Raw genomic sequence first — 26,485 nt, 5'->3', positions numbered from 1 at the left:
GAAAAAAAGTATGTTTTCCCCAGGTCACATGCGCTACCCCTGCATGGCTCTGCGTGCCCCACTATTTGAGAAGTACTGCACTAGCCACACAAGGCAACAACAACAACTTTTTAGGGTTAGGACAATTTAACCCAATGGTTCTTAATCTTGTTGTGGACGTGAACCTCCACGTTTAAGCCTTTTCATTCACGAATTATGATAACCTAGAGAAGTATTCTTTTACCAACTGTTTTTATAACTCAGTAGGCATGATCAGATATAATAACCTAGCTGTCCACTGTAGTGACCACTGTCCCTGGAAGGGCAATATATGGATTCACTGAAGACTAAAAATAGGCAAAATACCGTATTGGCCCGAATATAAGACGGCCCTGATTACAAGACGACCCCCTCTTTTTCAAGACTCAAGTTTAAAAAAAGACTTTTTGAACACTAAATTAATTTTTGTACAGAAAATAATTACAGTACATCTGAAACAAATGATTATAACAATATATTTAAAGGGAAAAAGCATGTTATTTTGCCTCATTCAAATCTTAATATCTGAACAATTAAATATGTAAACTAAAGTGCAATCACATTAGTAAATAAATGGCTTCTGGTGTTTGAAATGTAAATAAACCAATCTAATGTGATAAAACAACAAAACTGCAATAACTGCATTAACCATAAGGGGTCGCTTTGGCCTGGGAGTCAAGTTCAGCATTCGCTTCAATGATATCTGGCGCCATCTAGCGTCATGAATGGGTATAATGTCTAGACCCCGAATAGAAGACAACCCCCACTTTTTCAGTCTTATTTCAATGCAAAAAACACAGTCTTATATTCGGGCCAATACGGTATATTATTTTCTTAACATTCAAAACACATCTAAAGTATTTTATTAGTTGCACTCAAGAGTCTCTTTCTCAAAGAACAATAACTCAATTAATATTTAGTGCAATTCAATGTGACTTTTGCTGTTGCCTTACAGAGACAAAGTTCTGAAATGTGTGGCATGACCTTGGCAAGTGTTGCGCTATGTTTCATTTTGGCAACCAAGTCTGTTCATTTTCTTCCATTTTTGTTATCTTAACTATCCTAGCAAATTATTGATCACAGCTATGTTATAACAAACAGCATGTGGCCAATGATGGCGAAGTAGTGCTTGACATCACCCATCATACAAGTGGGGTTAACAAAATGTGCAAACACTGTCTTGATCACTGTTGAACCCGAGACTGACTGATTCAGTTCAGAGCAGAAACTCTACTCAAATAAGAATCTTATATGGCCATAAACAAATTTCCCAGTCATTTTAATTTTTTTATCGCTGAGGCCACATGCAATATTGCATTCATTAATATTCAAAAGAAAATGTCATTTTGATTCATTACAACAACACAGATACCACTGAAAAATTGTCATTTCAATTTTGATGCCCAACAAACTCCTTGTTTTCCTCTAAGCATCATCAGTGATGTCAGTGAACTCATCTATAGCTAGAGAAAGGCACTCGGCATTTAATTGCATCACATAGCTGCTGGAATATATCACTACCCAGGGCTTCAATGCGTTTTGTTGCCATGGATTCTATGAGGGAAATTTGCTTACACAGTCATTTGCCTTTTTTTTTTACTTGCTAACAAAACATGTCTATCCACTGTCCCTTCCATTTTCAACATAGCTTATCCTTGTCAGAGTCGTGCAGTGCTTGCGTCTGTCTCACATGCATACCTGTCAAGTTGTACGGTTTCGACGTAATTTGTACAAGTGAGGACAGATTTTTAAATGTGTATGCCGTACGTTCAAAATCTGTGCGTTTTTCGTGCATTACATTTTTTTCCCCCTCCGTTCGGATTTTGTCACCGTTTTGGCAATGAGACAATGTGCGTTACTATGCGTTACGTTGGTTGAATGACGCAAGAAAAGTCAGAGACACGGAGAGAGAAGAGTGTTTGTTGTGACACTGTGGCAAACGCGATGCTAGGCTAGGTGGCGCCAATATTTCCTGACTGTAGCCGACAGCCTACAATTTACGCCTAGATATCACATGCATATAGAACTACATGCAAAATGACAGACTCGGCGGCGTTGGTAAACTGCAGCCATTTTCAAGCAGTAGACTTCTCAGAAAGGCTCTGTTGTAGTGAACCTTCCTAGCTAACCTAAGTAACTTTTTATCTAAAATACTCCTTAATCGGCAAAATCTTGACTTGAATCTATCTTTAAATGATGAAACAGTTTTAAAACTTTCACATGTCAAAAGTAGACTGACGGGAATTAATGCAAAAACGGGAGCAATTTTAACAACTTTAACGGTTGATTCACAACATCAATTACCTTTTAAAAGTAAGATTAACAACACTGGTCATAAGATGAAGTCTGCAGAATGAAAAGTGACGAAAGCGGAGATTTTATTCTGCCAATTTGTTGCCGAACACAATTTGCCCGCAACTATTGCTGATCTTTTCTCAGAATTAGCAAAAGAAATGTTCCCTGACTCAAAGATTGCATCGGTGAGTTAATTTTATCTATTGACCTTTTTAATTTATTATTGGACACACTAACGAACAGTGTTGTAAATAACGGCGTTACAATATAACGGCGTTACTAACGGCGTTATTTTTTTCAGTAGCGGGTAATGTAATTAATTACTTTTCTCATCTTGGCAACGCCGTTACCGTTACTGAGGACGGAAAGGCATGCGTTACTATGCGTTATTATATTGGTCGAAAAGTCTGAGGGAGACGGACTCACCGAGACGACAGAGCAGAGCAGGAGTGGGGAGGAGGCAAGAAAGTTGTGACGTCGAGCAAACGCGATGCTAGGTAGCTCCAATAATACATGTTGTAGCCGATAGCCTACAAACTACGCCCGCATGTTATGGTAGATATGGTAGACATGGTAGATATCACATATACTGTATATAGATATAACTAGATGCAAAATTACAGACACGGCACTAGATGCGTTAGTAAACAGCCGCCATCTTAAAGCAGTAGACTTTTTTGGACGGCTCTGTTGTAGAGAACCTTCCTAGCGAACCTAAGTAACTTTTTATCTAAAATACTTCTAAATCGGCAAAATCTTGACTTGAATCTATCTTTTAATGATGAAACAGTTTTAAAACTTTCATATGTCGAAAGTAGAGAGAAGGGAACTAATGCAATAATGGGAGCAATTTTAACAACTTTTAACAGTTGATTCAGGGTAAAGGGTAAATTAGGGTAAAGAATTGGGCTCGGGCCAATTGTACCAAAAACCTTCACAAAAAACTTCACATAGTGTGGCCAATGTTTTTTTTTTTTTTTTTTTTTTTTTGAGGGGAAAAAAAAGTAATTATCACCAATTACTTTGCCAAGTAACTAATTACTCTTACATTCACGTAATTGAGTTTTGAGTTACTAACGCAATTACTTTTTGGGAGAAGTAATTTGTAACTATAATTAATTACTTTTTTTCAGTAAGATTTACAACACTGCTAACGAACTACCTTCAAGTCAAACTGAATTGCGAGCTGAAGTGCCATGAAGTGCAGCCATCAAAAGACATGATAGAAATTGCCAAAAGTGCTACATACAATTATAATAAAAGTCACTGTTAAATTTTCGTAATCATGATGTAGCTGAAGATATTGATTGTTCTTTGATTGCACCAGGTTATACAGTGGGGCAAATAAGTATTTAGTCAACTACTAATTGTGCAAATTCTCCCACTTGAAAATATTAGGGAGGCCTGTAATTGTCAACGTGGGTAAACCTCAACCATGAGAGACAGAATGTGGAAAACAAAACAGAAAATCAAATTGTTTGATTTTTAAAGAATTTATTTGCAAATCATGGTGGAAAATAAGTATTTGGTCAATACCAAAAGTTCATCTCAATACTTTGTTATGTACCCTTTGTTGGCAATAACGGAGGCCAAACGTTTTCTGTAACTCTTCACAAGCTTTTCACACACTTTTGCTGGTATTTTGGCCCATTCCTCCATGCAGATCTCTAAAGCAGTAATGTTTTGGGGCTGTTGTTAGGCAACACGGACTTTCAACTCCCTCCACAGATTTTCGATGGGGTAAAGATCTGGAGACTGGCTAGGGCACTCCAGGACCTTGAAATGCTTCTTACGAAGCAAACTCCTCTGTTGCCCTGGCTGTGTGTTTGAGATCATTGTCATGCTGAAAGACCTAGCCACGTCTCATCTTCAATGCCCTTGCTGATGGAAGGAGATTTTCACTCAAAATCTCTCGATACATGGCCCCATTTATTCTTTCGTTTACACAGATCAGTCGTCCTGGTCCCTTTGCAGAAAAACAGCCCCAAAGCATGATGGATGTTTCCACTCCCATGCTTCACAGTGGGTATGGTGTTCTTCGGATGCAATTCAGTATTCTTTCCCCTCCAAACACGAGAACCTGTGTTTCTACCAAAAAGTTCTATTTTGGTTTCATCTGACCATAACACATTCTCCCAGTCCTCTTCTGGATCATCCAAATGCTCTCTAGCGAACCGCAGACGGGCCTGGACATGTACTTTCTTCAGCAGGGGGACACGTCTGGCAGTGCAGGATTTGAGTCCCTGGCGGCGCAATGTGTTACTGATAGTAGCCTTTGTTACTGTGGTCCCAGCTCTCTGTAGGTCGTTCACTAGGTGTCCCTGTGTGGTTCTGGGATTTTTGCTCACCGTTCTTGTTATCATTTTGACGCCACGGGGTGAGATCTTGCATGGAGCCCCAGATCGAGGGAGATTATCAGTGGTCTTGTATGTCTTCCATAATTGCTCCCACAGTTGATTTCTTTACACCAAGCATTTTACCTATTGCAGATTCAGTCTTCCCAGCCTGGTGCAGGTCTAAAATTTTGTCTCTGGTGTCCTTTGACAGCTCTTGTCCACAGGTCTTGGCCATAGTGGAGTTTGGAGTGTGACTGACTGAGATTGTGGACAGGTGTCTTTTATTCTGATAATGAGTTAAAACAGGTGCCATTAATACAGGTAACGAGTCGAGCCTAGTTAGACCTCATTGGACCTCGTTAGAAGAAGTTAGACCTCTTTGACAGTCAGAAATCTTGCTTGTTTGTAGGTGACCATATACTTATTTTCCACTCTAATTTGGAAATAAATTCTTTAAAAATCAAACAATGTGATTTTCTGTTTTTTTTTTTTTTCTTTCTTCCACATTCTGTCTCTCATGGTTGAGGTTTACCCATGTTGACAATTACAGGCTGCTCTAATCTTTTCAAGAAGGAGAACTTGTACAATTGGTGGTTGACTAAATACTTACTTGCCCCACTGTATGTTACAATCTTACCAATAAATTCATATTATTTTAAATATTGAGTTTTATTTTTCTTTCATATTGCACGCTATATACGATGTTGTAAGATTAGTCACCAATTTTTAAGGGCATACATCACTATTTGTAAGATTGCCAACGGCCTCAGGTTGACAGGTATGCACATGACTTTGGGCGACAGGCAGACTACAGCCTGAACTGGTTGCTTGTCAATCAAAGGGCACACATGGCGACACACGACCATCCACACTTACTATAACACTGCCATTGAGTAGGAATCGATCCCATGCTGCCTGTGCTGATGTCAGGTGAATCTAACTCCCCTATGTTTCAAGTCATTCATAATTTGAACAATTCTGCATTTGTCCGTTTCCTGGCATATCAAGCACATGGGTACATTGTGCTCGTTTGATGGGTAACAAATACAAACTGTTCTGTCCATTCTTCTTTGAATTGCCATTTTTCACTGTGCACTTTTCATTTAGTACCAAACGTGAACCCTTTTCAGTGAATGATAAAAATTGCAGGCGCAGCAATGAATTTAGTGACCCAGTAAAAGGCTGGCTGTTGTGTTGTGTCAAACCAACCAACAAACAGCTAGGGAAAACAACTTGAGCATCGCCAGCCTTACAGACAATGAATGGGCTGGTTGACTGCGCTCTGATGAGTAAAGTAAGTGCTTTGAAGAAGACTACTAGTAAGTGAAATGAAGGCCCAGAGTTATTCCCTCCTGCTCACTGAACCATGGTTATGCCTCATGCGTCCATAAACTGATACGTTTTTGGCAACCAAAGACTTTTTGTTCATACAATTGACAATGACAATTTTACAACCCCAATTGTGGGGAGGTTTCGCTGTGAACTCATTATTTCAGAAAAAAGCCAGTTCCGGATAGGGTAAGATGGCAATTAGGACTAAATCATTTAGAGTTTGTGTGACAGACACTGTATAGCCCAGGGGTCCTCAAATACAAATCTGGAAGGTCCACATTAATTTTTTTCATACAAGCATGGGTGCATTTATTAATGTCAGTCAAGTACAAGGCAGGCAGAAGGTGGTAAAGGTGGTTTTCTTTTGACCAAACAAAAATACAGTGCACATTCTGATGAAATAAAAATAAATTAACAAAACATTTTCTTGACTTAAAATAACAATACAAAAAAAAAAAAAAAGCATGCAAGTACAATGTTTACACATGGACACTAAATAATTGACTAGATCTGTCATTAATTAAGGTGCAAACAGTAACTATTGTCAGCACATTTTGTAACAGTAAAACACTGCTGGACAAAAAAGAAAACGTGAAACTAGTGCAGTACATGTTCACATGTACAGAACATAAATGTCAAGCTCTGTCATTAAGGTGCAAACATAATAATGATTGACAATAACTTTTACTGTAAAACACTGCTCAATGAGAGAAATGGCATTTGGGGGTCACAAAGCTGTTTACTCACATCATCAGCCAGTACTTCAGTGCATCTTGTGGTTGATGAATCTGAGAGTGAGATTTGTTTAATTTTTGTTGTCATTTTCTCCTTTTCTTTTCCGTCGAACATTGCTGCCATCACTTCAGTCATACACTCTTTTATTATTTCTCCGTCAAAGAACTGCTTCTTATGTTTGGCCAACACCCACAACACTGCGTGAGCACTTTGTTGCAATTTGTTGTTCGTTTGGTTATTTTGTCTTAACAATAACCTTGCTTGACTCGTGATATGACTGCTTCAACCTGTTAATTTCTTGCCTTCTCAATTCTGATTTAGGAGGAAACTTATCTTCAAAAGAGCTCTGCTCATTAACATAATGGTGTTTCACATATTCACTTTTTATCAGAGCAACTGTCTTGAAGCATATTAAGCACATAGGTTTGGTACTTGCAGTTGGTAAAATGGATGCATATTTGACAGTCCATTCCTCATTGAAACGGCGATTTTCGTTGTCCACTTTTCTTCTCTTGGTCAACTTTGAGCATGCCATTTTGTTAGATTCGGTCCTTTACTGGTGGTATGTAAACAAACAAACTGAAAAGTGCCGGGTGCGACTCGTGTTTCACACTGCTGCGGTCTGTCCACTATAGCTAGCTAGCAGCATGCAGGCTCTCTCAGCCAATCAGCGCATCCATGCACGCTCTCTCAGCCAAACAGCACATCCATGCAGGCTCTCTCAGCCAATCAGCGCATTGTTGTCTTAGCGATGACAACAGAAGTGGGAACATGGAAGATATTTGACTAAAAATGAAACTGAATTTAGCGATAGAATAGTAGCGCACAGTGATAGATCGGCGATTCATACAAACAATATATATGTTAAAATTTGTATATATATATTTTTAAAGTGCCGTGGTCTGGTCGTGGACCGCGTTCCGCTAAATGAGGACCCCGGCTCTACGTTGTGCTGGTATTTGTGTGTATTTATTTTATTGTCTTATCGGCTCTCTGCCTACCGTTTAGGTTAGTATTATTGATCCCTGTCTAACCTACTGTCACGGACCCATTGTGTTATTCCCCCTTTTCCGTGATCGCGTGTAGTTTTGTTTGCATTTAATAAACCCTTGAACGCATCCCTCCATAGGGTGCTTTGAGGTGCAACCTTTGGCCTATACTACGAACGGAGTTCAACCTCCCCAGAAGTAATCCAGTTTCCCTGCGGGTAACCGGAGTTGACAAAACCTGGTTGTCTAGTTTGTGGTCAATCGGTGCTACGACGCTGATTATGAGGTTGATCAGTCGAACCTGTGTCAACCCAGTCAGAGTTAGGGCCCAAGTACACCAGATGCATGATCGTTGCGGTTCCGGTCCGACTCCGGTAAAAATAGCGCCGGAGCCAATCCGTTCCCATTACATCCTATTGTTCAACGTATAACGGCCGCGTCAGTGCTCCAGATTGACTGCGAACCACCTCCGGCATGCCACATGCCCGCCGGATGGTATAGGCTATTTTCTATTTTTGCCAGACACGCATCCGACAAAATGGGCGGAGCTGGGCCTGACGTCAAAAGCCCAGGTGCCTAATTACGGTTTAAAGACGAGCGAAGATGGATGATGAGCACTTCATCATGGAGGTGGAAACTGGAAAGTCACAAAGTAATATACGATGCAGCAAATCGTTATTATAAGGACAGCATTAAAAGCGAAGCTGCAAGGTGTCCTATTATGTGTGTTTTTCTGGCAATGATATCAAACACACGGCGTGCTGACAACTTTGAGCGGAAAAAAAAAAAAAAAAAAAAGCAGCGTATCTGGAAGTGGTTCCACTGAAGAAATTCTCGTGCCCGGCGCACACACAATGTCGGTTTGTATACAGAGTCGAGGGGGGAAAAGTACGAAAGAGAAAAAAGAGACCCACAAGTTTCAACCTGGTGGTCTATTCAAGACATTTCTCTTTTTTTCCTACATTTCACTTGACTCTTCATAGAAAAAACAACAGTTTGCGCTGGGCACAGGAATCTGCAGTGTTGAGACACCAATTCCAAGTAGGCTGTTTTTTAGTTTGTGTAGTATAGAATTCGCTATCCATTTTATAAATATTACAGATTATTTAACAGTTGTTTATAACAGCTCAATGAGATGTTATGTGCCATAAATTTTAAATGTGCACAAAGATATAAACACACCGACACAACCAAGGGCATAATAGCCCCCCTTCACCCCACACACGGAGCCCTGATCTCAACATGATACAGTCAATCTGGAATTAAGAGACAGACACAACTAAAATATTGTAGCGTCGCCGGGGTTGTCATCGGTGGGTTAATTTATGCACCAACGCGGGGCTGTCATTGGTGTGCTGGTGCACCAGTGTGACGCTCCGATTGGTGGACTAGATAGCGTCAGTGTATATAGTTGTTGTTTATGCATTGGTGAGGTGGCGGGAAGTTAATAAAGAAAAAGAGGAAAAAGGCGTTGAAGCTCGTGTGTTGTTTTCGCGGCCAAACTTCCGCTTAGCAAACGTTACAATATCAATATGCAAGGAAAAAAATGTGCTCTCTCTCCTTCTCTGATGAGTACAGACTCCGTGTGTTTGTCGTTGTTTTAAATGGCACATTATTGGGCGCGATCACGCGATAGCTCACCAGGGGACGGAGTTGGCGGAGTTTTTTTGTTTTTTTTTTTAGTTTGGGCCTAAGAAATCCAGCCCGACCCAGCCCGAGCCCAATCAATTAACTTGATTTGCAGGCCCGAGCCCGACCCCCCCGCCCCGAAATGTTATATTTGTGAAGACTCAGGAGAAGAAGGAAATGTGGGGATGCCATGCGCTGTTGCGTAAATTAAAGCCAGTCGTTTGTAACAAATTTTCACAGTTAAACAAGACTGTAAGATGCATATTCAATAAACATTTATCTTTTTTTATTTGTGCGTCTGTCCTATCAGTGGATTTGACATTTATTTCAATCTCTTCGAGTTGGCAGAAAAAAACGTAAGTTTTCTCAATGTTTAAATAGTCTACATATTTCTATGATTATTATAAATGCATTTACACAACGAAATAACGCTGGATTCTGGCGGTCTCCAAAAACCTGTGCCCTCCGAAGAGAGCCCCTCACAATCCGCACGCCAATGTCGTATGGGTCGTCCAGGTACGCTATCATTGTCAGGAGGACACGTCCGCGGAGGAGTGCTGTTTAAATAGAGATAAATAGGTTAATTGGAATCCTGGGGTTAACTCTGAGACGACCATGTTTGGCGTGTGGTGTGTGTTGCCATGGCATCACTTCTCCGTTCCAACATATCCACCTTTCGTAGCCTCGCATAGCTGCGAACTTAGGTCGCACGTGAAGAAGTTACTCTAGAAGTTACCCCGCTAAGCCAGAAAACCGGCTTCGTAGTATAGGCCACTTGTCTCCTCAGTTGTGGACCATAACAACAAAATAAACCACACATCTCCAAAGATGGACGATGGACTCTCTTACTCTGCCCTACGATCCAATAGCAATTTAATTTTGTCATATTTTCAGTTTAATTTTGCCATTTCCAGTTTGCCATTTAATTATTGAGATGTTTGTTTTTTTCGTCTTTTCGTCTTATTGCAAAGAAAGAGGAAATGATGATCGGCCAGCCATGATATTTACTTCATCAGCCTTCGTGCTGTGACCCTGGAATCAAGCGCATGCTTTCACATATACCTCGTCCCGGGAAAGTCCCGGACATAATAACAATACGCGACTCGTTAAAAGTCAGCATAATCTCCGTTTCAGTCGACCCAGGAAATTGCTTTCACAAACAAGGGCTACCTGTTTAAATCCCAGGATATTGACAATGTTAAGGTATGTGTGAAAGGGGCTTATGTGAGTTTGATTAGTTCTTACATTTTGATGGACATTTATACCCAGGGATAAGATGTGTGTGGGTGTGGGTGTGTCACTTCATTCATGCGTCTATCTGTGTGTTTGTTTAACCCCTATCTTAAATGGCATCTTTGTTGTTTAATTATCCATTATTTACTCTTTATGTGTTTGTGTGTTGCTGTGTGTAAGTGCATGGGGATGAGGGTGTGCGTGTAAAGTTCAATTTGGGGAAAACCAATTACCACAGGTAAATAACCAAATTTTGCGCTCCTAGATTCAGCCAAACAATGAATTTGTCAAAAACAAAAGGCACTGGGATAACCTCTCCCACTGCCACACAGCTACCTTCCCCCATACTTACTAAAAACCTAAATGTTCACGTGAATGAGATATTAGCTCATAAAACTGCTGTCAAATCATTCCTCAGAGCTTTTTCATAAAAAATAAATAAATAAATAAATAAATAACAATAATAATAAAAAAAATAAAAATAAAAACATTATTATGATTATGAGCTTAGCACAGTGCGAATTTACAACTTGTAAAAAGTCTGACTGCTAGGTAGAATTAGGAAGGGAATGTACAAGCCCTAATTAAAATAATGCAGTATTTATGGTGCAAGAGGTGGATGGGAGGATGAAGACGTGTCGGCGGGAAGGAGCAAGGATGGTTATCTGTTATCTGGTTTTCCCAGGAACCTTCTCATTTCAAATCTTCATTAGTCCCTCACTTCTCCATCACAACAGCTTCTGTGTTGAATCTTGATTATTTTTACTCTTTTATTTGATCATTGCAGGGAGCATCCATCTTTTTTTTTAATCATCAAGCTTCTCTCTTCACTTCAAATTTAGGCTCTCTAATTTGCATTGACCAAATTCATTTTAAATGTATGAACAGTGTCAAATTGCGAATTCCTTCTTTGATCTGCGTCCACTCCATGTTTTTAAATTTACTACAGTGCCTGAAAAGTGCAAAACACTATTAAAAAATTGTGAAACTTTTCTACTTTGTATAAAACAACTCTACACTTAACGAACAAGATTGACAAAAGCCAAAATATTCATATTTTAGTAAAAAAAAACAAATTATCAAAAGCCAAAGCAAATTTACATTCCGGAAAACAAAATAACAAAAGCTAAAACAAGGATGGACGTACCTGACTTACACGATTTTTTAGGACAGCGGAGTCTAGTCCGCTATTTTAGCCCCTTTCAGACTTATATGCCGGTAAATTCTCATATAAGGTGACGCAGGATTTACCCGCGTCATTGCTTTCACACATGGAGAGATATCCCCGGAATGACGCAGGTTGATCACTTTGACAGAGTCACACAGTCCCGTGTTGCCGAATTGACATTCTCTGTGCGGGGAGGGCAGCTGACGAGATTTTATAACCCAGACATTGCGTCATATTTAGTCGGGATCGACCAACAAAATAAACCACACATTTCCAAAGATGGACAATGGACTCTCTTCTTCGGCTTTATTATCCAGTAGCAATTTAATTTCTTTATGTTTTCAGTTTAATTTTGCTATTTCCAGCTTGCCATGTTGATAATTGTGATGTTTGTTTATCGCTTTTCGTGTTACTGCGAAGAAAAAGGAAATGACGATCTGCCCGCCATCAGCCATCGTGCTGTGACCCGGGAATTTAATGCCTGCTTTCACACATACCGCTTCCCGGGAAAGTCCCAGACATTATACTAAAACGCTACTCGGTAAATGTTCGCGTCATTTCTGTGTCAGTCGAACCGGGAAATTGCTTTCACACATAAGGGCTACACGTTTAAATTTGTGTTTAGGTGTGTGTGAAAGGGGATTTTGTCTCCAGTCTTTATTTTTTTTTGTTGCATAAACAGTACCTAGATCCCATTGCCGTTCTTCATGTCAGGATCCCCTCATCCCCCAGCTGTGTTGCCACTGTCCTGCAGTTCCTTTCAGCCGGGAGATCTGCCGCTTCCTTGTTGTCATGCTGCCGCTGCTTCTCCCCCAACGCTGACTCCTCTTTCCAGTCCCGAGCTGTTTTATTTTTAGTTTGGCCAACGGGCTCACAATGATAGAGCTGACGCTGGCGTTCTGAGCGTCTATGATATCCCCCTCTCTCGCCTCCCTACTCTTTCTACAGCGCCCTTTTCTCTCGCGAGTAAAGCCTGAATAGTCCTTGAATATAACAGCATTTAACACAGCATATCTCAAAGTATCTTATTTTTTACTTTATAAATATGACATATAATGCATATTTTTTGATAGTTATTTTGAGATTTAGGGGACATTCAGGGGTACTTAAAGGGTTAATTCTGGCTAGCGCGGAAATTCAAGTTACGTTGCCAGCGTGGGAACGAACTCATTCGTAACCCGGGGACTACCTGTATACAAATGAACAAAATAGCAGCGTATGAACCAACGTACGCCGGTCAGTCGCTCGCTTCCATATTGAACAAACTGTGCCAAAATAAAACACACAATAAACACTTTCATACTAGCATCAAGCAACAATATATATGGCGGAAAACACTGAGGTGACTTGAAGTTCCGCTCTGAGACCCCCAATTTGGCCAAATTTCAAAATTAACCTATATGCATATGTGATACATCATTGGAAAGCTTAAAATCTATATTTTCTGGGGGAAGAAAATTTTTGAACAGGAGGGCATTTAAAAAAAAAAGTATTTTAAACAGCAAAACCCTATCTGGAGGTGAAGGCACGTGAGAGCAGAATTATAGTCGCAATGACTTTAACGAGATATTATCGCGTACTTACCTTGTTTAGATTAAAAAACTCCATTTAGCATGTATCACTGAGTGTCAAGACACAGACAGGAATGGCCACAGCTGGATTTTGGGGGGGTTTTATGGGTGAAACATGGTAATATAACAAGGGTCGCGATGCAGAAATCGCAGACATTAAGGAGTGGTCGAGATGTTCTTTTTCATATATTTACCCTTTTAAACGTATTTTCCCATTTTCTTTATTTGGATAGATTATCTATCATCTCAAATAATGGGGAAAATGCGAAAGTAAAAAAAAAATTAAAAAATTAAGTGATAGTTATGAGGTAGATTATCCGTGACTTTTTTTTTTTACAGACGCCTTTTATTTAGAAAAGAAATATTAGACATCAATTTATGATTCTAAGATAAAAATGGAGGACATTTTGAACAATAAATATAATTAATTTCCTTGGTTTTATGGCTGGGTTGAAACAAAAGCGGTTGCGCGACGTCTGTAAACAGGGGTTTCCAGGGTAAAACGGACAAATTAAAAATAGTTCCGGGGCTTAATGCGCCATGAATCTGCTATGGCAGCATATAGACATATTGTGCTATCAAACACAACAGTTGTTTTGGATTAAAATTCAGCAGTTTCTTTTAAAGAGGAGTGCAAAAGCAGAAACTGATTTTTTAGTCTTGTGTGTGTTTTCCGCCATATACTTAATTTAAATAATGAAAAGGTCTGAATTAAAATGGAGTATTTATTAAATAACTCGGGTGTTGTATCCCAATATATGGTACCTGGCATACCTAATTTTGTCGCTGCTCTGTGTATGTAAACAGATATTTTGACATTTCCATCATAAGTGGGATCCAGTACAGAATAAACATGATCGATCCACTGTATGAGTTAGACAGAGACAGAGCTCTGTATTTTAATCTTGCCATGGGAGTAGGTCCTTACCTAAAAAAGCAATGACATATTAAGCAATGCAAGTTGGTTTGCTTTCATTCTTCTCCGAACTGAAAAGATAAGACATTTATAAAGTACAGTTTCTTCAAAACTCTTCAGCATAAGTTTTAAAAACCATTTGTACTTGTTGTAACAGCTTTATTGGGAACTTGTTTGTGCTGAATATAGAGAAATACTTGTAGTGACTTGTCTTAAATTTTATCTTGTGTGTATGTGTTGGTTTATGATCTGTGTTTATGTTTTATATTCAGGACTGGCTTTAATTCTTATCTTTACAGCGCAGACGTGAAAAATTTGTACAATAATGACAATGTATTGCATTCTGGATAGGCTGCTTGTGTTGCGTGCCTGTGCAATGTCATCATACTAAGTTTCGCAAACCGTCATGCCTGGTGTTTGCTGATGGGATGATGGTGATATCAGTGAAGTTTGCACTCTGTGACATCTGTCTAGTTGAGATATTGGTTGAAAAGCAGTGCAAGAGGTGTACTACTGTAAATTAGTGCAAAAAAACGTCTGATACATGATGAAACCAGTGCAACTTTTGATGGAATCTGGGAGTGTGGCGTATGGTTTAGGGGTTATTGCAGGAGTCTAGAGGGTTGGCTTTGTGTTGTATAAATAAAGGACAAGGATGTCCAGTGAGACAAGTGAGTGAACTTCTTGAAGACACGAACTTTCTGAGAGAACCAGCGATGGCAAACAACAAGGGTGAGCCCATCTATGTACTAGTATATATAGTATTGTTTAATGTAAGCCAAACTAACTTCTTCTGTCTTCAGTTAACATTGTGACCGTGGACCCGAGATGCCGTGAAAACAATTCGGCTCACCGCACTCGGGAGATCGACCAAACACGGTTGATTGTCCGTAGGGGTCAGTCCTTCTCCATCTCAGTGCAGTGCTCCGGGGATGTGCGTGGATGCACTGCAGCTTTGGACCTCCATGTTGGTGAGTAAAACCTGATCCTGAAGCGACAGCTGGGTGATCAGGTCAGCCATATATATGGAAATTGTGCTACACTGAAATAAGTAATCCGCAGAGCTAACAGGTAAAAACTTTGATATGAATGTTGAATGTACTCTGTACTGTATATTTATTAATGTTTCTGGGACACTCATTTAAGTATTAAGCTTGCTCACCATTTCATTCTTACATGGCTTTAGAATTTGTTTTCAACGTACTACAGTTTTCATTTTTCCTTTCTTCAGGCAAACGAGAAGAGGAAATGATCAGTGTGAAGAGGGAGAGAGGCACCGACAAAGACTGGTGGTTTACCCAGCGTTACATCTATGATGAACTACTGCTGACTGTGTATAGCCCAGCGAATGCCATCGTCAGCCCTTATCGTCTGGGTGTGTCACTGGTGTGCTTGTCTAGTGGACGTGTTCTCGACTCCAACAAAGTGACCAAGTTCCACCTGCTATACAACCCATGGTGCAAAGGTGAATCCATCAAGACCCACGGTTGCTAATGAACTGTATTTTGATGTAATTCCTATATTGTCACACAGATGATGTGGTGTATCTCCCTGATGAGAATCTCATTCAAGAGTATGTTATGAATGAGAATGGAATCCTTTACGTGGGCGAGTGGGACTCCATCAGTACCAGACGTTGGAATTTTGGGCAGGTATGTTTTTGGGGTGTTAATCCCCAATTTTACTACGATACGGTACGGTATTTGCCAATATTATGAAGCCTACCACCAGTGCTGTTAATAACGGTGTTACTAACCGCGTTATTTTTTTCAGTAGTTAATAATCTAATTCATTACTTTTCTCATCTTTGCAACGCCGTTACTGTTACTGAGGATATAAATGCGTGCGTTACTATGTGTTACTACGTTGGTTGAATGATGTGAGAAAAGCCTGTGAGACACGGACTCACGGAGATGAGAGAGCAGAGCGTTGAATTGAATTGAATTGAAGCGGGAGTGGGGAGGAGGCAAGGTAGTTGTGACGCCGTTGCAAACGTGATGCTAGGTGGCTCCAATAATACCTGACTGTAGTATCTCCAAGACAATAGCCTACAATCTACGCCCACATGTTGCTACGGTAGATATCACATGTATATAGAACTAGGTGCGAAATGAGAGACACAGCGGTGTTAAGGACACATATAGAGAACTAGATGCGAAATGCTAGACTCGCCGGCGTTAGTAAACAGCCACCATCTTAATGCAGTAGACTTCGCAGAAAGGCTCTGTTGCAGTGAACCTTCCTAGCGAACTTAAATAACTTTTTATCTAAAATACTCCTAAATCGGCGAAATCTTGACATGAATCTATTTTTACATGATGAAACAGTTTTAAAACTTTCACATGTCGAAAGTAGACAGAAGGGAACTAATGCAATAATGGGACAATTTTAACAACTTTAATGGTTGATTCACAACATTAAAATACGTCCAAACATAGCAAAGGTTACTATCTATTTATCACAATATTCGCAATACCCTTGTGTCTAGTTAAGTTTAGGGTAAAGAATTGGGCTAGGGCCAATTGTCCCAAAAACCCCTCGAATTTCACACAGTGTGACCTGTTTTTTTTTTTTTTTTTTGAGAATTAAAAACAAAACAAAAAACAAAACAAAAAAACATGAAAAGTAACACCAGTTACTTTGTAAAGTAACTAATTACTCTTACGTTCAGGTAATTGAGTTACTAGCTCAATTACTATTTGGAAGAAGTAATTTGAAACTGTAATTAATTACTTTTTTGAAGTAAGATAAACAACACTGCCTACCACGATGTGATTGACATGTTACGTACACTTTTAATGCAGTTGGTTAAATTTCATCTAGTGCAATTTTGATGTTTTTTGCAATTTTCCCGCTGAAACATTACGGAAAATTTGAATGAACACCATTCTTTAAAAAAAAAAAAAAATGTTCGGTGTTTTGATTGATTTCAATTGGATTGTGCTCAAACAATTGCATCCAGAGCAATTTAAGTGTTACACCTCTAGTATTTGAATGACATGTTTATGTCTGTCGGGGCATGTGACAGATTTGTGTAGATGAACATATTTTGTGAGTGTATACGTAACGTGAGTGTCTTTTTCCTCCTTCCATCACAGTTTGAGGACAAAGTGATGGACATTTGTTTTGAAATTCTGGACAACTCCAGGGAGGCACGGAGAGACTCAAAAAAAGACCTTAACCAAAGATATGACCCCGTCTATGTCAGCAGGATCATCACTGCCATGGTGATAACAACAATAACACACACATCCCGAAAAAAAAATCTCATTCTGTTTGTCTATAATTTGTCTACAAAATAACCAATTTGGTACAGAGATAAAAAATGAAGGTACAAGTTGAAAACACTAACCATTTAATATTTATGTTTAGGTTAACAGCAATCGCGACCAAGGCGTGTTGCAAGGCCGCTGGCAGGAGCCGTACGATGGTGGAGTCGCTCCTTATAGATGGACCGGCAGTGTTTCTATACTTCAAAAGTGGAGCGACAGTGGAGCTAAGCCAGTCAAATATGGCCAGTGCTGGGTTTTCGCTGCTGTCGCCTGCACAGGTGAGCCATTGAGTCGTCATGTGCCCTTTGTCAACGTTTTCTCTTTTAAGTGCTTTGTAGCTCCTTCCTGATTTGTCAGTCACGAGACATCTAACCAGTGATTTTTCAGCCACTTTTGAATGATGTTTTAATGGGTCAGTCATTGCACAATACACACCAGTGACTGGTAGGGCCTCTCATGCATCTCTTGTACATCTTAATTCATCATTCAATTACAACCCACAGCACTGTGATTGAGTAGCATGCCTATCACTTAACATTGGCCATTTTTTTTTTTAGGATGTGTCATTTTTGGGGGGAGAATCAAAGCATTTTGTCTTGTATTTCTTGTGGGATATACTGTAGTATTTGCTCTTTGCAGTGCTGCGTTGCCTGGGAATCCCAACACGCCATGTTACGAACTTTGATTCTGCACATGACACTGACGGAAACCTCTCTTTGGACTACCTGTACAATGAAAAACTGGAGGGTATTAAAGGAAGCTCTGATAGCAGCTGGTAGGTTGGCAGGGAACCGCATTAGGTGAACCGTGAAATGATTATGTGATCAATCAACGTATCAGTTGTCATCCATGTTTGTCCCAACCTCTCTGTTTTTAGGAACTACCATTGTTGGATTGAGTCTTGGATGAAGAGAAATGATCTCCCAGAGGGAAATGACGGCTGGCAGGTTTTGGACCCAACTCCACAAGAACTAAGCGATGGTATGGATATCCAAATCCCTTTACCTTCGTGCATTAGAAGTTGCATGAAGAGGAATAATGAAATTACCTTTTGCATTTCAGGTGATTACCGCTGTGGTCCATGCCCTGTTAAGGCCATCAAGGAGGGAAATCTGAGCGTCAAGTACGATGCACCGTTCATATTTGCTGAGGTGAATGCTGATATCGTCTATTGGATGGTGAAAAGTGATGGCAAACGTCAGAAGGTGAACCACATTCATCCTTTTGCCCCCAAAACGTGTTATACATACAGTTTTTGACTAAAAATGGTGACTCTATGTAACAGATGAGAGTGAACCAGGACAGTACTGGCAGGAACATCAGCACCAAAAGTGTTTTTGGGAATCGCAGACAAGATATCACTCTTGAGTACAAGTATCCTGAAGGTTAGTTAAGAGCAAGTCAAATAAGTATTTTTTTTTTGGGGGGGGGGGGGGGGTCGCACGTCGTTATTCCAGGAGATAAAGAGCTACACAACTGAAATCAAATAAGAGTTAGATTTGGGCTCATTGAAGGCCACTTCAGAGCAATCCAATTTGTTTCAGCAATTTTTGGGTGGTTTCAGAAACTTTATCCAGTTGCAAGTCCGCTGATTGCGACTGACACTAAACTTTCCGACACTGGGGAGCACATTTCTAGCTTGATAGTCTTAAAGGGAACCTCAGACTTAAAGACAATTATTCTCTTTTACTAAAATATGTTATTAGAAACACATAAAATATTGCCATTGATTTAAAACTGTCAATGATACAGATGATGATAATAAATAAAATAAATACAAAAAAATAAAAATCTTTAATATTTAGTGCATGTTTTGATGTACATAGGGCGCCATGTTTTATGCGCGCAATGGACGCTCGGGGTGATGACGTAGTTTGTCACTGTCACTAGACGAACACTACTGGCTTACTGCAATTCCTTCCACACGGCGAGACGCCCAACACATGCACACATCGGTTAAAAGCGGAGACTACTTACTATGTTTTTATCGAGTCTGTTATTACCTTTTCATTGCCTCAAAATACTTATTGCATGTGATTCCCTCTCACACTTTTAAGCATTGTGTTTTCTTGTGGTAGCTTTAAAGCAGATTGTTGATCTGTTGACCTCATTAGTCACGTAGCGTATATAAACCACTTATATTTGATATTACTACGTTTAAGTGTCTTCTTAAGGCATCTTTAGTATGTTCTGTATGGATGAATCTGAACAAAACAAGCTGAAAGCGCACGGTGGTACTTTGGGTGTCAAATTCGCCTGTTGTAAGACGTTTCGCTGCTGTGGCACATTTTGGCTAAACACAGGTCCTACTCTGGTCTTGTCTCATCCCGTCTTTCCTGTTCAGTTTGCTTTTGCTGCTCATTTTGTAAACTATCGACACTGCTGTCATGCTCATTAATATTCCTCTCGGGTTCAAATTGAAAGGGTTGAACAGATGACATGTTTATCTCGCTAGTCATACTCTGGAAATCCGGCAGCGTAACCATGTGATGTCACCGCCCTGCGACGTCAACAACAATGGCGACCTACTAGTATGACTAATTTTACAAATTGTATAAAAACAAAAACATCGAGAGGGGTTTCAAGATCAAATTATTTTAATTCATAATAACGTTTATCTTTTAAGAACTACAAGGCTTCAATCCGTGGATTCCTTTATGGTTTCATTGTATTCTGCAAAGATTCAAGACACTCTCTGCCAAGTGCGGAAAACAACACCCTGAACATAATACTGTCTCCTTCATGTTGAAAAGTAGTCATAGTTTACTCTTCTATGACAACAGTGAGTGAGTTTCATTTTGAGGAGAACATGCTGTGACAACCGTGCAGTGGCTTTTTCAGTTCTTATTCAAGAATTTTGGGGGATTGAATACTGTTGATCCATTGAGCTTACTTTGTGAAATACCCCTTGTATGTGGTGGTCACCTGAGGTCATCTGGTGTAGATGTGGTTTAATTGTAATGAGTTGATAAATATGTGTGAAATACCCCTTGCATGTGGTAGTCACCTGAGGTCATCTGGTTTAGATGTGGTTTAACTGTAATGAGTTGATATATATGTTCTTCTCCAGGCTCCAAGAAAGAGAGAGAGGTGTACGAAAAGGCGCAACGTTCACTTAGAGAACCATCCCCTGAGAGGCAGGAATCAATCAAACTGTTGTTGTCGGTCAAACCTGAACAATTTGTGTTTGGATCCGAGGTTAAAATCATTGTTGAGGTAGGACACACCAAGCAATTGATAAATAATTACTCGGCTATATTAACGTCACATATGCCAATTGATTTTTGTAACTTTAGTTTTTATGTAAGTATTGTTGACCGTAAACTTGGGTAAACTATGCCAATGGAAGCTGTTGTAAAAAGTAGTCACTTTTTGGCTAACTTTTACTATTTTGTAAATGCCATTCACAAACACGAAAGTATATCAGGATTTCGGGTATTGACTTAATACAGAGATAAATGTCATTACCAAACTGTTCTGTTGTCACCCCTGTCAGGGAACAGCAGGTTGTGTAAAATGTTGGGAAACATTGAAAAAGAAGATGTGCAAAAAGTGGGTCAAAATTCTTCAAAATTGTTTAAATGTTTAATTTTAGCTTTAGTAGTAATTTTCAGTTGTCATTTATTTCGGGTTGTTGGGGAGCAAGGTGGGTGGCGGTATATGAGTAATGGACAGATTGCCATTTCTGGTCTTAGAAATGGTTCCAAAATCACATAATGTTTGTGTTTTGCAGGTGGAGAACAGAGGGGAAAGAAAAGCTGATGTTTGTTTGACCATGTCAGCCACAGCAGAAACATACAACAATTTAATGCTTGGGCTGTTGCAGAGGGAAACCAAGCAGATTTCTGTGCCGGCCAACAAGGGTTGGTAGCTTGAAAATAGACGTATCAAACAAATTAGTCTCAACTGTACCTATTTTTTTCTTTTTTGACCAAAATGCCTACTCATCCAGTTCACAAGGAGGTGGTGTCAGTATGCTATGACGACTACGTCAAATACATATGTGGAAAACAAACCATCAAGCTGACTGCGTTGCTGCAGGCCGAGGGTCTGGACAGACCCGTCATGGCCGCGGGCAGGATCTCACCCATCATGCCTAAAGTCATTGTCCAGGTGGGTGAACACTAAGAGAAGGCAAGAATGGTGGTCTTCGTCCAAGTTGTGTTTGTTAAACATGCCAAGTTTAAGGTTATTGTTTTTGCTTAGAAAGTTCCACCAAGTTTTTTTTGGATGTTTTCTGTTGACATGCACCATGAAAACCTCAGGAATTGAGGAATTAAATTGACAATTTTGGAGTATGTCTGGTGGTGTCACTTAAAACATCATCATTTTCAGTTGAAATCACTATTCTGCTATTTTGAAAAACTCTGCTTATAGGTTCTTTTGACATTGTTCAATTGATTCTGTGCAGGTTTCTGGTAAGGCTTATCGAAGACAACAGTCAACATGCACCCTCTCCTTCACCAATCCTCTCAAAGTTCCTCTGAAAGGCGGTGTTTTCACTGTGGAAGGTGCCGGCCTATTGTGTCCCACTGAGGTTAAGGTCAAGTAAGTGCAGACGCTAAAAGCTCCAGTGCAGAACTTCATTACCATTCATCACTTATTCAACACCTAAAATGCTCCTACTGTCTCTCAGCAGTGACATTGGTCCCGGCCAAAAGGCATTTGTCAAACTTGCCTTCAATCCTGTGCGTCCGGGCATCAGGAAACTCCTGGTTGACTTCTTCTCAGATGAGCTCAAAGATGTGAAGGGAAATGCTACAGTGATTGTTCGCAAGTTCAGATACTAAAAGAAATGTGAAACGCAGGAATTATTTACAGTGTATCTAACACTTTTTCCTTCAAAATCTCCTGAGTGCGATAAAAATAAAGATCATATAAATAAGAAACCCTCTTTTGTTTGTCATTATTTGAACTTGACTAACCTGGCTCTGAAGCTGTTCTGCATCACAAGCAATAGATTACCGGTAAATGGGACGAGTAATGGGTGCTACCGGTAAATGGGATGAGTAATGGGTGCGCACTTCAGGCAGCAGAACATCAACAAATTATACATTTGGAGTTTCAGAAAATGGACAGAAGAATTTGAACATTTCATAGTCTAGAAGCTGATTTACAGTCAAATGAGCTTATTGTCAGTGTAATGTTCTACATTTTTTATCAATTTGTTTCCGTAATTTCCCGAATATAACGCGCACCCGTGTATAATGCGCACCCAAAATTTACTTGTAAAATCTAGGGGAAATTATTGTACCCGTTTATCACGCGCACTCTAATTTTAGCACCAATAAATAGAAGAATACAAGAAAACAGAGCTCGTGTACAGATACAGAAACGTCATTTTACTGACTGGTGAAACACAGCACAAGCATAGCATATTGGTAGTTCAAAACATTACCATAAACTGACAATATTTACGTTAATAATATGATTTGACCAACTTCTCCAACTTACCAGAATCTAGCAGAAAACAAAACAGATGTGACTTTTCTTTTAAAGGCTGCTGTATAACTTGCTCGTTTCATCATGATGAATAAGTGTTTCTTCCATGGATTGATACGGTAAAATGAAAGTCAGAAACGTAAGTCGGAAATCCGAGAGTGCTCATCGCTGTCGACACGACAGTAACAATAGGAACTATTGTTATTTGGGTTTGAGTTTCCCGAGGGACAGATATAGTTGACGTACACACACAGGAAGTCTGTGTTGTTACGTTTCTAATGGTCCGAGTTGCGGAGCTGCAATAAACGTTGACTCAAATGAGTTCAAGAAACTAAATTCTGTGCTTTATGAAGAGTGAAAAAAGCAGAATTAAACAGACGAAATCATTCGGCCGATCAGAGTGAAGTATTAGCGGAACAAATGGTGACATCACGTACCGTAATGATCGGCAACGGATCGCCGCATACGTTTCTTCAACACAATGTGGCCATGTCAATGAAAAAAAAAAATTAAAAAAATCAGTTTTTATATATGTATATATACATATATATGTCAGGCCGAGACGAAGAGGCGGACTCAGTTGCGGAGGTTCAGGCAAAAAACTTTATTTTGAAAACAGAGGTTCTTCCGCTGACATGCGGGGATGAGAAAAAATACAAACAAAAAGCTCTCCAACGGAGGAATAAGTCAGGGCAACCACAGTTCAAATAAAAACGCACTCCAAAAGGGAGGAAAGGCAAAAACTAAAAACACTCCTAATGGATGAAAAAGTCAAGATGGCTAAGATCAAAAAAGGCTCAAACACAAAGCGCTCCAAGTGGAGGATAATATTCAGTATCACTATGACAGGCTATGGCGAGAGGCTGACGTGACTGACCTTGGTAGAAAGACACTTCTGCACAAGACTAGGGGAACTAGGGCATTATATCAGTGCTTCTCAATTATTTTCTGTCACGCCCCCCCAAGGAAGACGTAAATGTTTCGCGCCCCCCCAAACTCTCTGCCGCCACTGTAAATAGTATCATTTGTCTATAAAATTACTATTATAAATACGCATCTGCCTAACATTGTGTCCTTTTTTTCTAATAAAGAAAAAAAGTAACATAGATCAACTTATAATAAAGTATAACTTTATTATAAACATTGTTTTGTTTGTAACAGAGAAGACTTGATGTGCATCAATTTGCCTGAATTAAAAAAAAAAAATTCACATCCAAACTAAAAAATACACTCAAGGTACATTTTTGACCATTTGATACAGAAAAATAAAATGTAATAAAATCAGTAAATAATACCAAATTAAAATTGATTAGAAACATTCACTCATGAGGACAATGTGCCAAAAAATTTGACCGAAAAAACAAATCTGAATAAAAGGGGGGAAAAAAGTGTCCTTGGACAGGACAGTTTTTATTTTTGCTGCTCACAGTATTTACCTCCTTTGCAATGATGTGGAGTTATTTTTCAATTAGCATGCTAACAATGCTCACTGGCTTACTGATATAACACTGACAAAGCAGGACAATTGTTGGCAATATACGGCACGTTTTCACTGAAAAAATCAAGTGGCTTAACAATGATTGATTTGGCTTCTTGCTGTCTGCTATAATTATTTTTAGACACAGTAAACAGTGGTCTTTCATCATCACCCACTGTATTAAAAGTCAAAGCTAAAAGACAAACGGCACGAAAAAAGCGCATTCATGGCGGCCGAGGTAGAACCGTAGGTGAGGGCAGTCGTCGTGACGATCCCAAGCCGAAAATGGCACTTCTCGGGCGGCGACGTGAGAACCGGACAAGTCAGTGGGTCGCTGTGTGAGTGAGTCCGGTCGGAAAACGGCTTTCGAAAACGGCGGTGGCACACTGCTCTTCATATCTGTTGTCTGTGTGTGCTGAGTGCTCTTCCTTAGTTCAAAAATACTGCGCGCACTCTGAAAATGAGAGCGCCACTGCCACCTACTGAGTGGATGTGCAAGTACACTTTATTCCAGTACGGCAAAAAAAAAAAAAAACCCACATAAAACATGTTCCCCGAGGTCACATGCGCCCCCTCTGGCATTGCTCTGCGCCCCCCCAGGGGGGCGCGCCCCACTACTTGAGAAGTACTGGTGTGTATATACACACACAAGGTAATTGGGAACAGGTGGAAACAATAGGTAATTAGATGACAAGTGGAAGGGCAAGTACGCAACTATGAAGAGGGTGAAGCCTTCAAAATAAAACAGGAAATTACGTGACAACTCCCCCATGACGTGACAACCCCCCCCCCCCTCCCCTAGGATCGGCTACCAGACGGTCCAGGCTGGTCCCTATGGAAGTCCCTGATTAAGGTGGGCTCCAGGATAAACCGAGAGGGAACCCATTGTCTTTCCTCTGGACTGTAGCCCACCCAGTCCACAAGATATTGGCGGCCTCGGCCTCGGGACCGCACTGCCAGTAGCCTCTTGACCTTGTAGGCCGGGCCGCCATCGATGTCCAGAGGAGGTGGAGGGGAAGGCGTAGCCACCATGGGGTTCTCCACCACAGGCTTGACCTGGCTGACGTGGAAGGTGGGGTGCACTTTCAGAGAACGAAGAAGACGCAGGCGCACCGCCGCCGGACCTACAAGCTTAGAAATAGGGAACGGACCCACGAAGCGGGGTGCCAATTTCCGGCAGGTAGCCCGGAGGAGCAGATTGCGGGCACTTAGCCATACTCGCTGTCCTGACTGATAGGCCGGTGCAGGGCGTCGGTGTCGGTCAGCGGCCCTCTTCACCCGATCCCCTTGGCGGACGAGCACCTGGCGAGCTGCCTCCCAGATACGTCGGCAACGGCGAACCAGGGCATGGGCGGACGGGACATAGACCTCCTGCTCTTGCGCTGCAAACAGAGGTGGTTCATATCCATGGACGCACTTGAAGGGAAACATACCTGTGGCAGAGGTGGGAAGTGTGTTGTGGGCGTATTCGACCCAGACCAGGTGGTTGCTCCATGTAGATGGGTTCTGGGATACCAAACACCGGAAGCCGGTCTCTAACTGTTGATTGAGGCGCTCGGTCTGGCCGTTGGACTCTGGATGGCATCCTGACGTGAGGCTGGCCCTGGCCCCGATGAGACGGCGAAACTCCTTCCAAAAGAGTGAGACAAACTGTGGCCCCCGGTCTGAGACGATGTCCCGGGGGAAGCCGTGAATGCGGAATATCTGTCGCATCATGATGCCTGCTGTGTCCTTAGCTGAGGGCAAGGCTGGCAGGGCTATGAAGTGGGCCATCTTAGAGAAGCGGTCAACCACTGTCAGGATCGTGGTGTTTCCCTGGGAGACAGGGAGCCCCGTGACAAAGTCCAAAGATATCTCTGCCCATGGTCTGGAGGGAATTGGAAGAGGTTGAAGGAGGCCCGTGCGTGGTCTGGTGGAAGTCTTGTTTCGGGCACAGACCGAGCAAGCCTCGACGTACTCCCGGACCTCCGGCTCCATGCCTGGCCACCAGAACCTCCGGGAGATGGCGTGCATGGTGCGCCTGACTCCCGGGTGACAGGAAAGCGGCGTGGAGTGGGCCCATTGGATCACCC

General features: G+C 40.8%; 1 protein-coding gene across 1 annotated transcript; it reads left to right on the top strand.

Moving 5' to 3' along the window:
* Positions 1 to 14,856: 14,856 nt before the first annotated feature.
* LOC130920445 (protein-glutamine gamma-glutamyltransferase 2-like) lies at positions 14,857 to 22,370 on the top strand. The gene is made up of 15 exons (XM_057843669.1): positions 14,857 to 14,954; positions 15,026 to 15,193; positions 15,454 to 15,687; positions 15,756 to 15,874; positions 17,321 to 17,449; positions 17,595 to 17,772; positions 18,134 to 18,269; positions 18,372 to 18,475; positions 18,557 to 18,699; positions 18,780 to 18,879; positions 20,565 to 20,710; positions 21,228 to 21,357; positions 21,447 to 21,607; positions 21,906 to 22,042; positions 22,131 to 22,370. Exons 1-15 carry the CDS (start codon positions 14,939 to 14,941, stop codon positions 22,282 to 22,284), a joined length of 2,055 nt encoding a protein of 684 aa, XP_057699652.1. The 5' UTR covers positions 14,857 to 14,938; the 3' UTR covers positions 22,285 to 22,370.
* Positions 22,371 to 26,485: the final 4,115 nt, after the last annotated feature.

The sequence above is a fragment of the Corythoichthys intestinalis genome, chromosome 8 (assembly GCF_030265065.1).
Source record: "Corythoichthys intestinalis isolate RoL2023-P3 chromosome 8, ASM3026506v1, whole genome shotgun sequence".
Classification (NCBI taxonomy): Eukaryota; Metazoa; Chordata; class Actinopteri; order Syngnathiformes; family Syngnathidae; genus Corythoichthys; species Corythoichthys intestinalis.
This window is presented reverse-complemented; position numbering and strand designations above follow the sequence as displayed.

What these genes read in the sequence shown, in the direction of transcription:
- LOC130920445 (XM_057843669.1), top strand. An exon ending in GGAAGCTCTGATAGCAGCTG is followed by an intron (nt 18,270 to 18,371) that starts GTAGGTTGGCAG and finishes CTCTGTTTTTAG; the next exon opens with GAACTACCATTGTTGGATTG. An exon ending in TCCACAAGAACTAAGCGATG is followed by an intron (nt 18,476 to 18,556) that starts GTATGGATATCC and finishes TTTGCATTTCAG; the next exon opens with GTGATTACCGCTGTGGTCCA.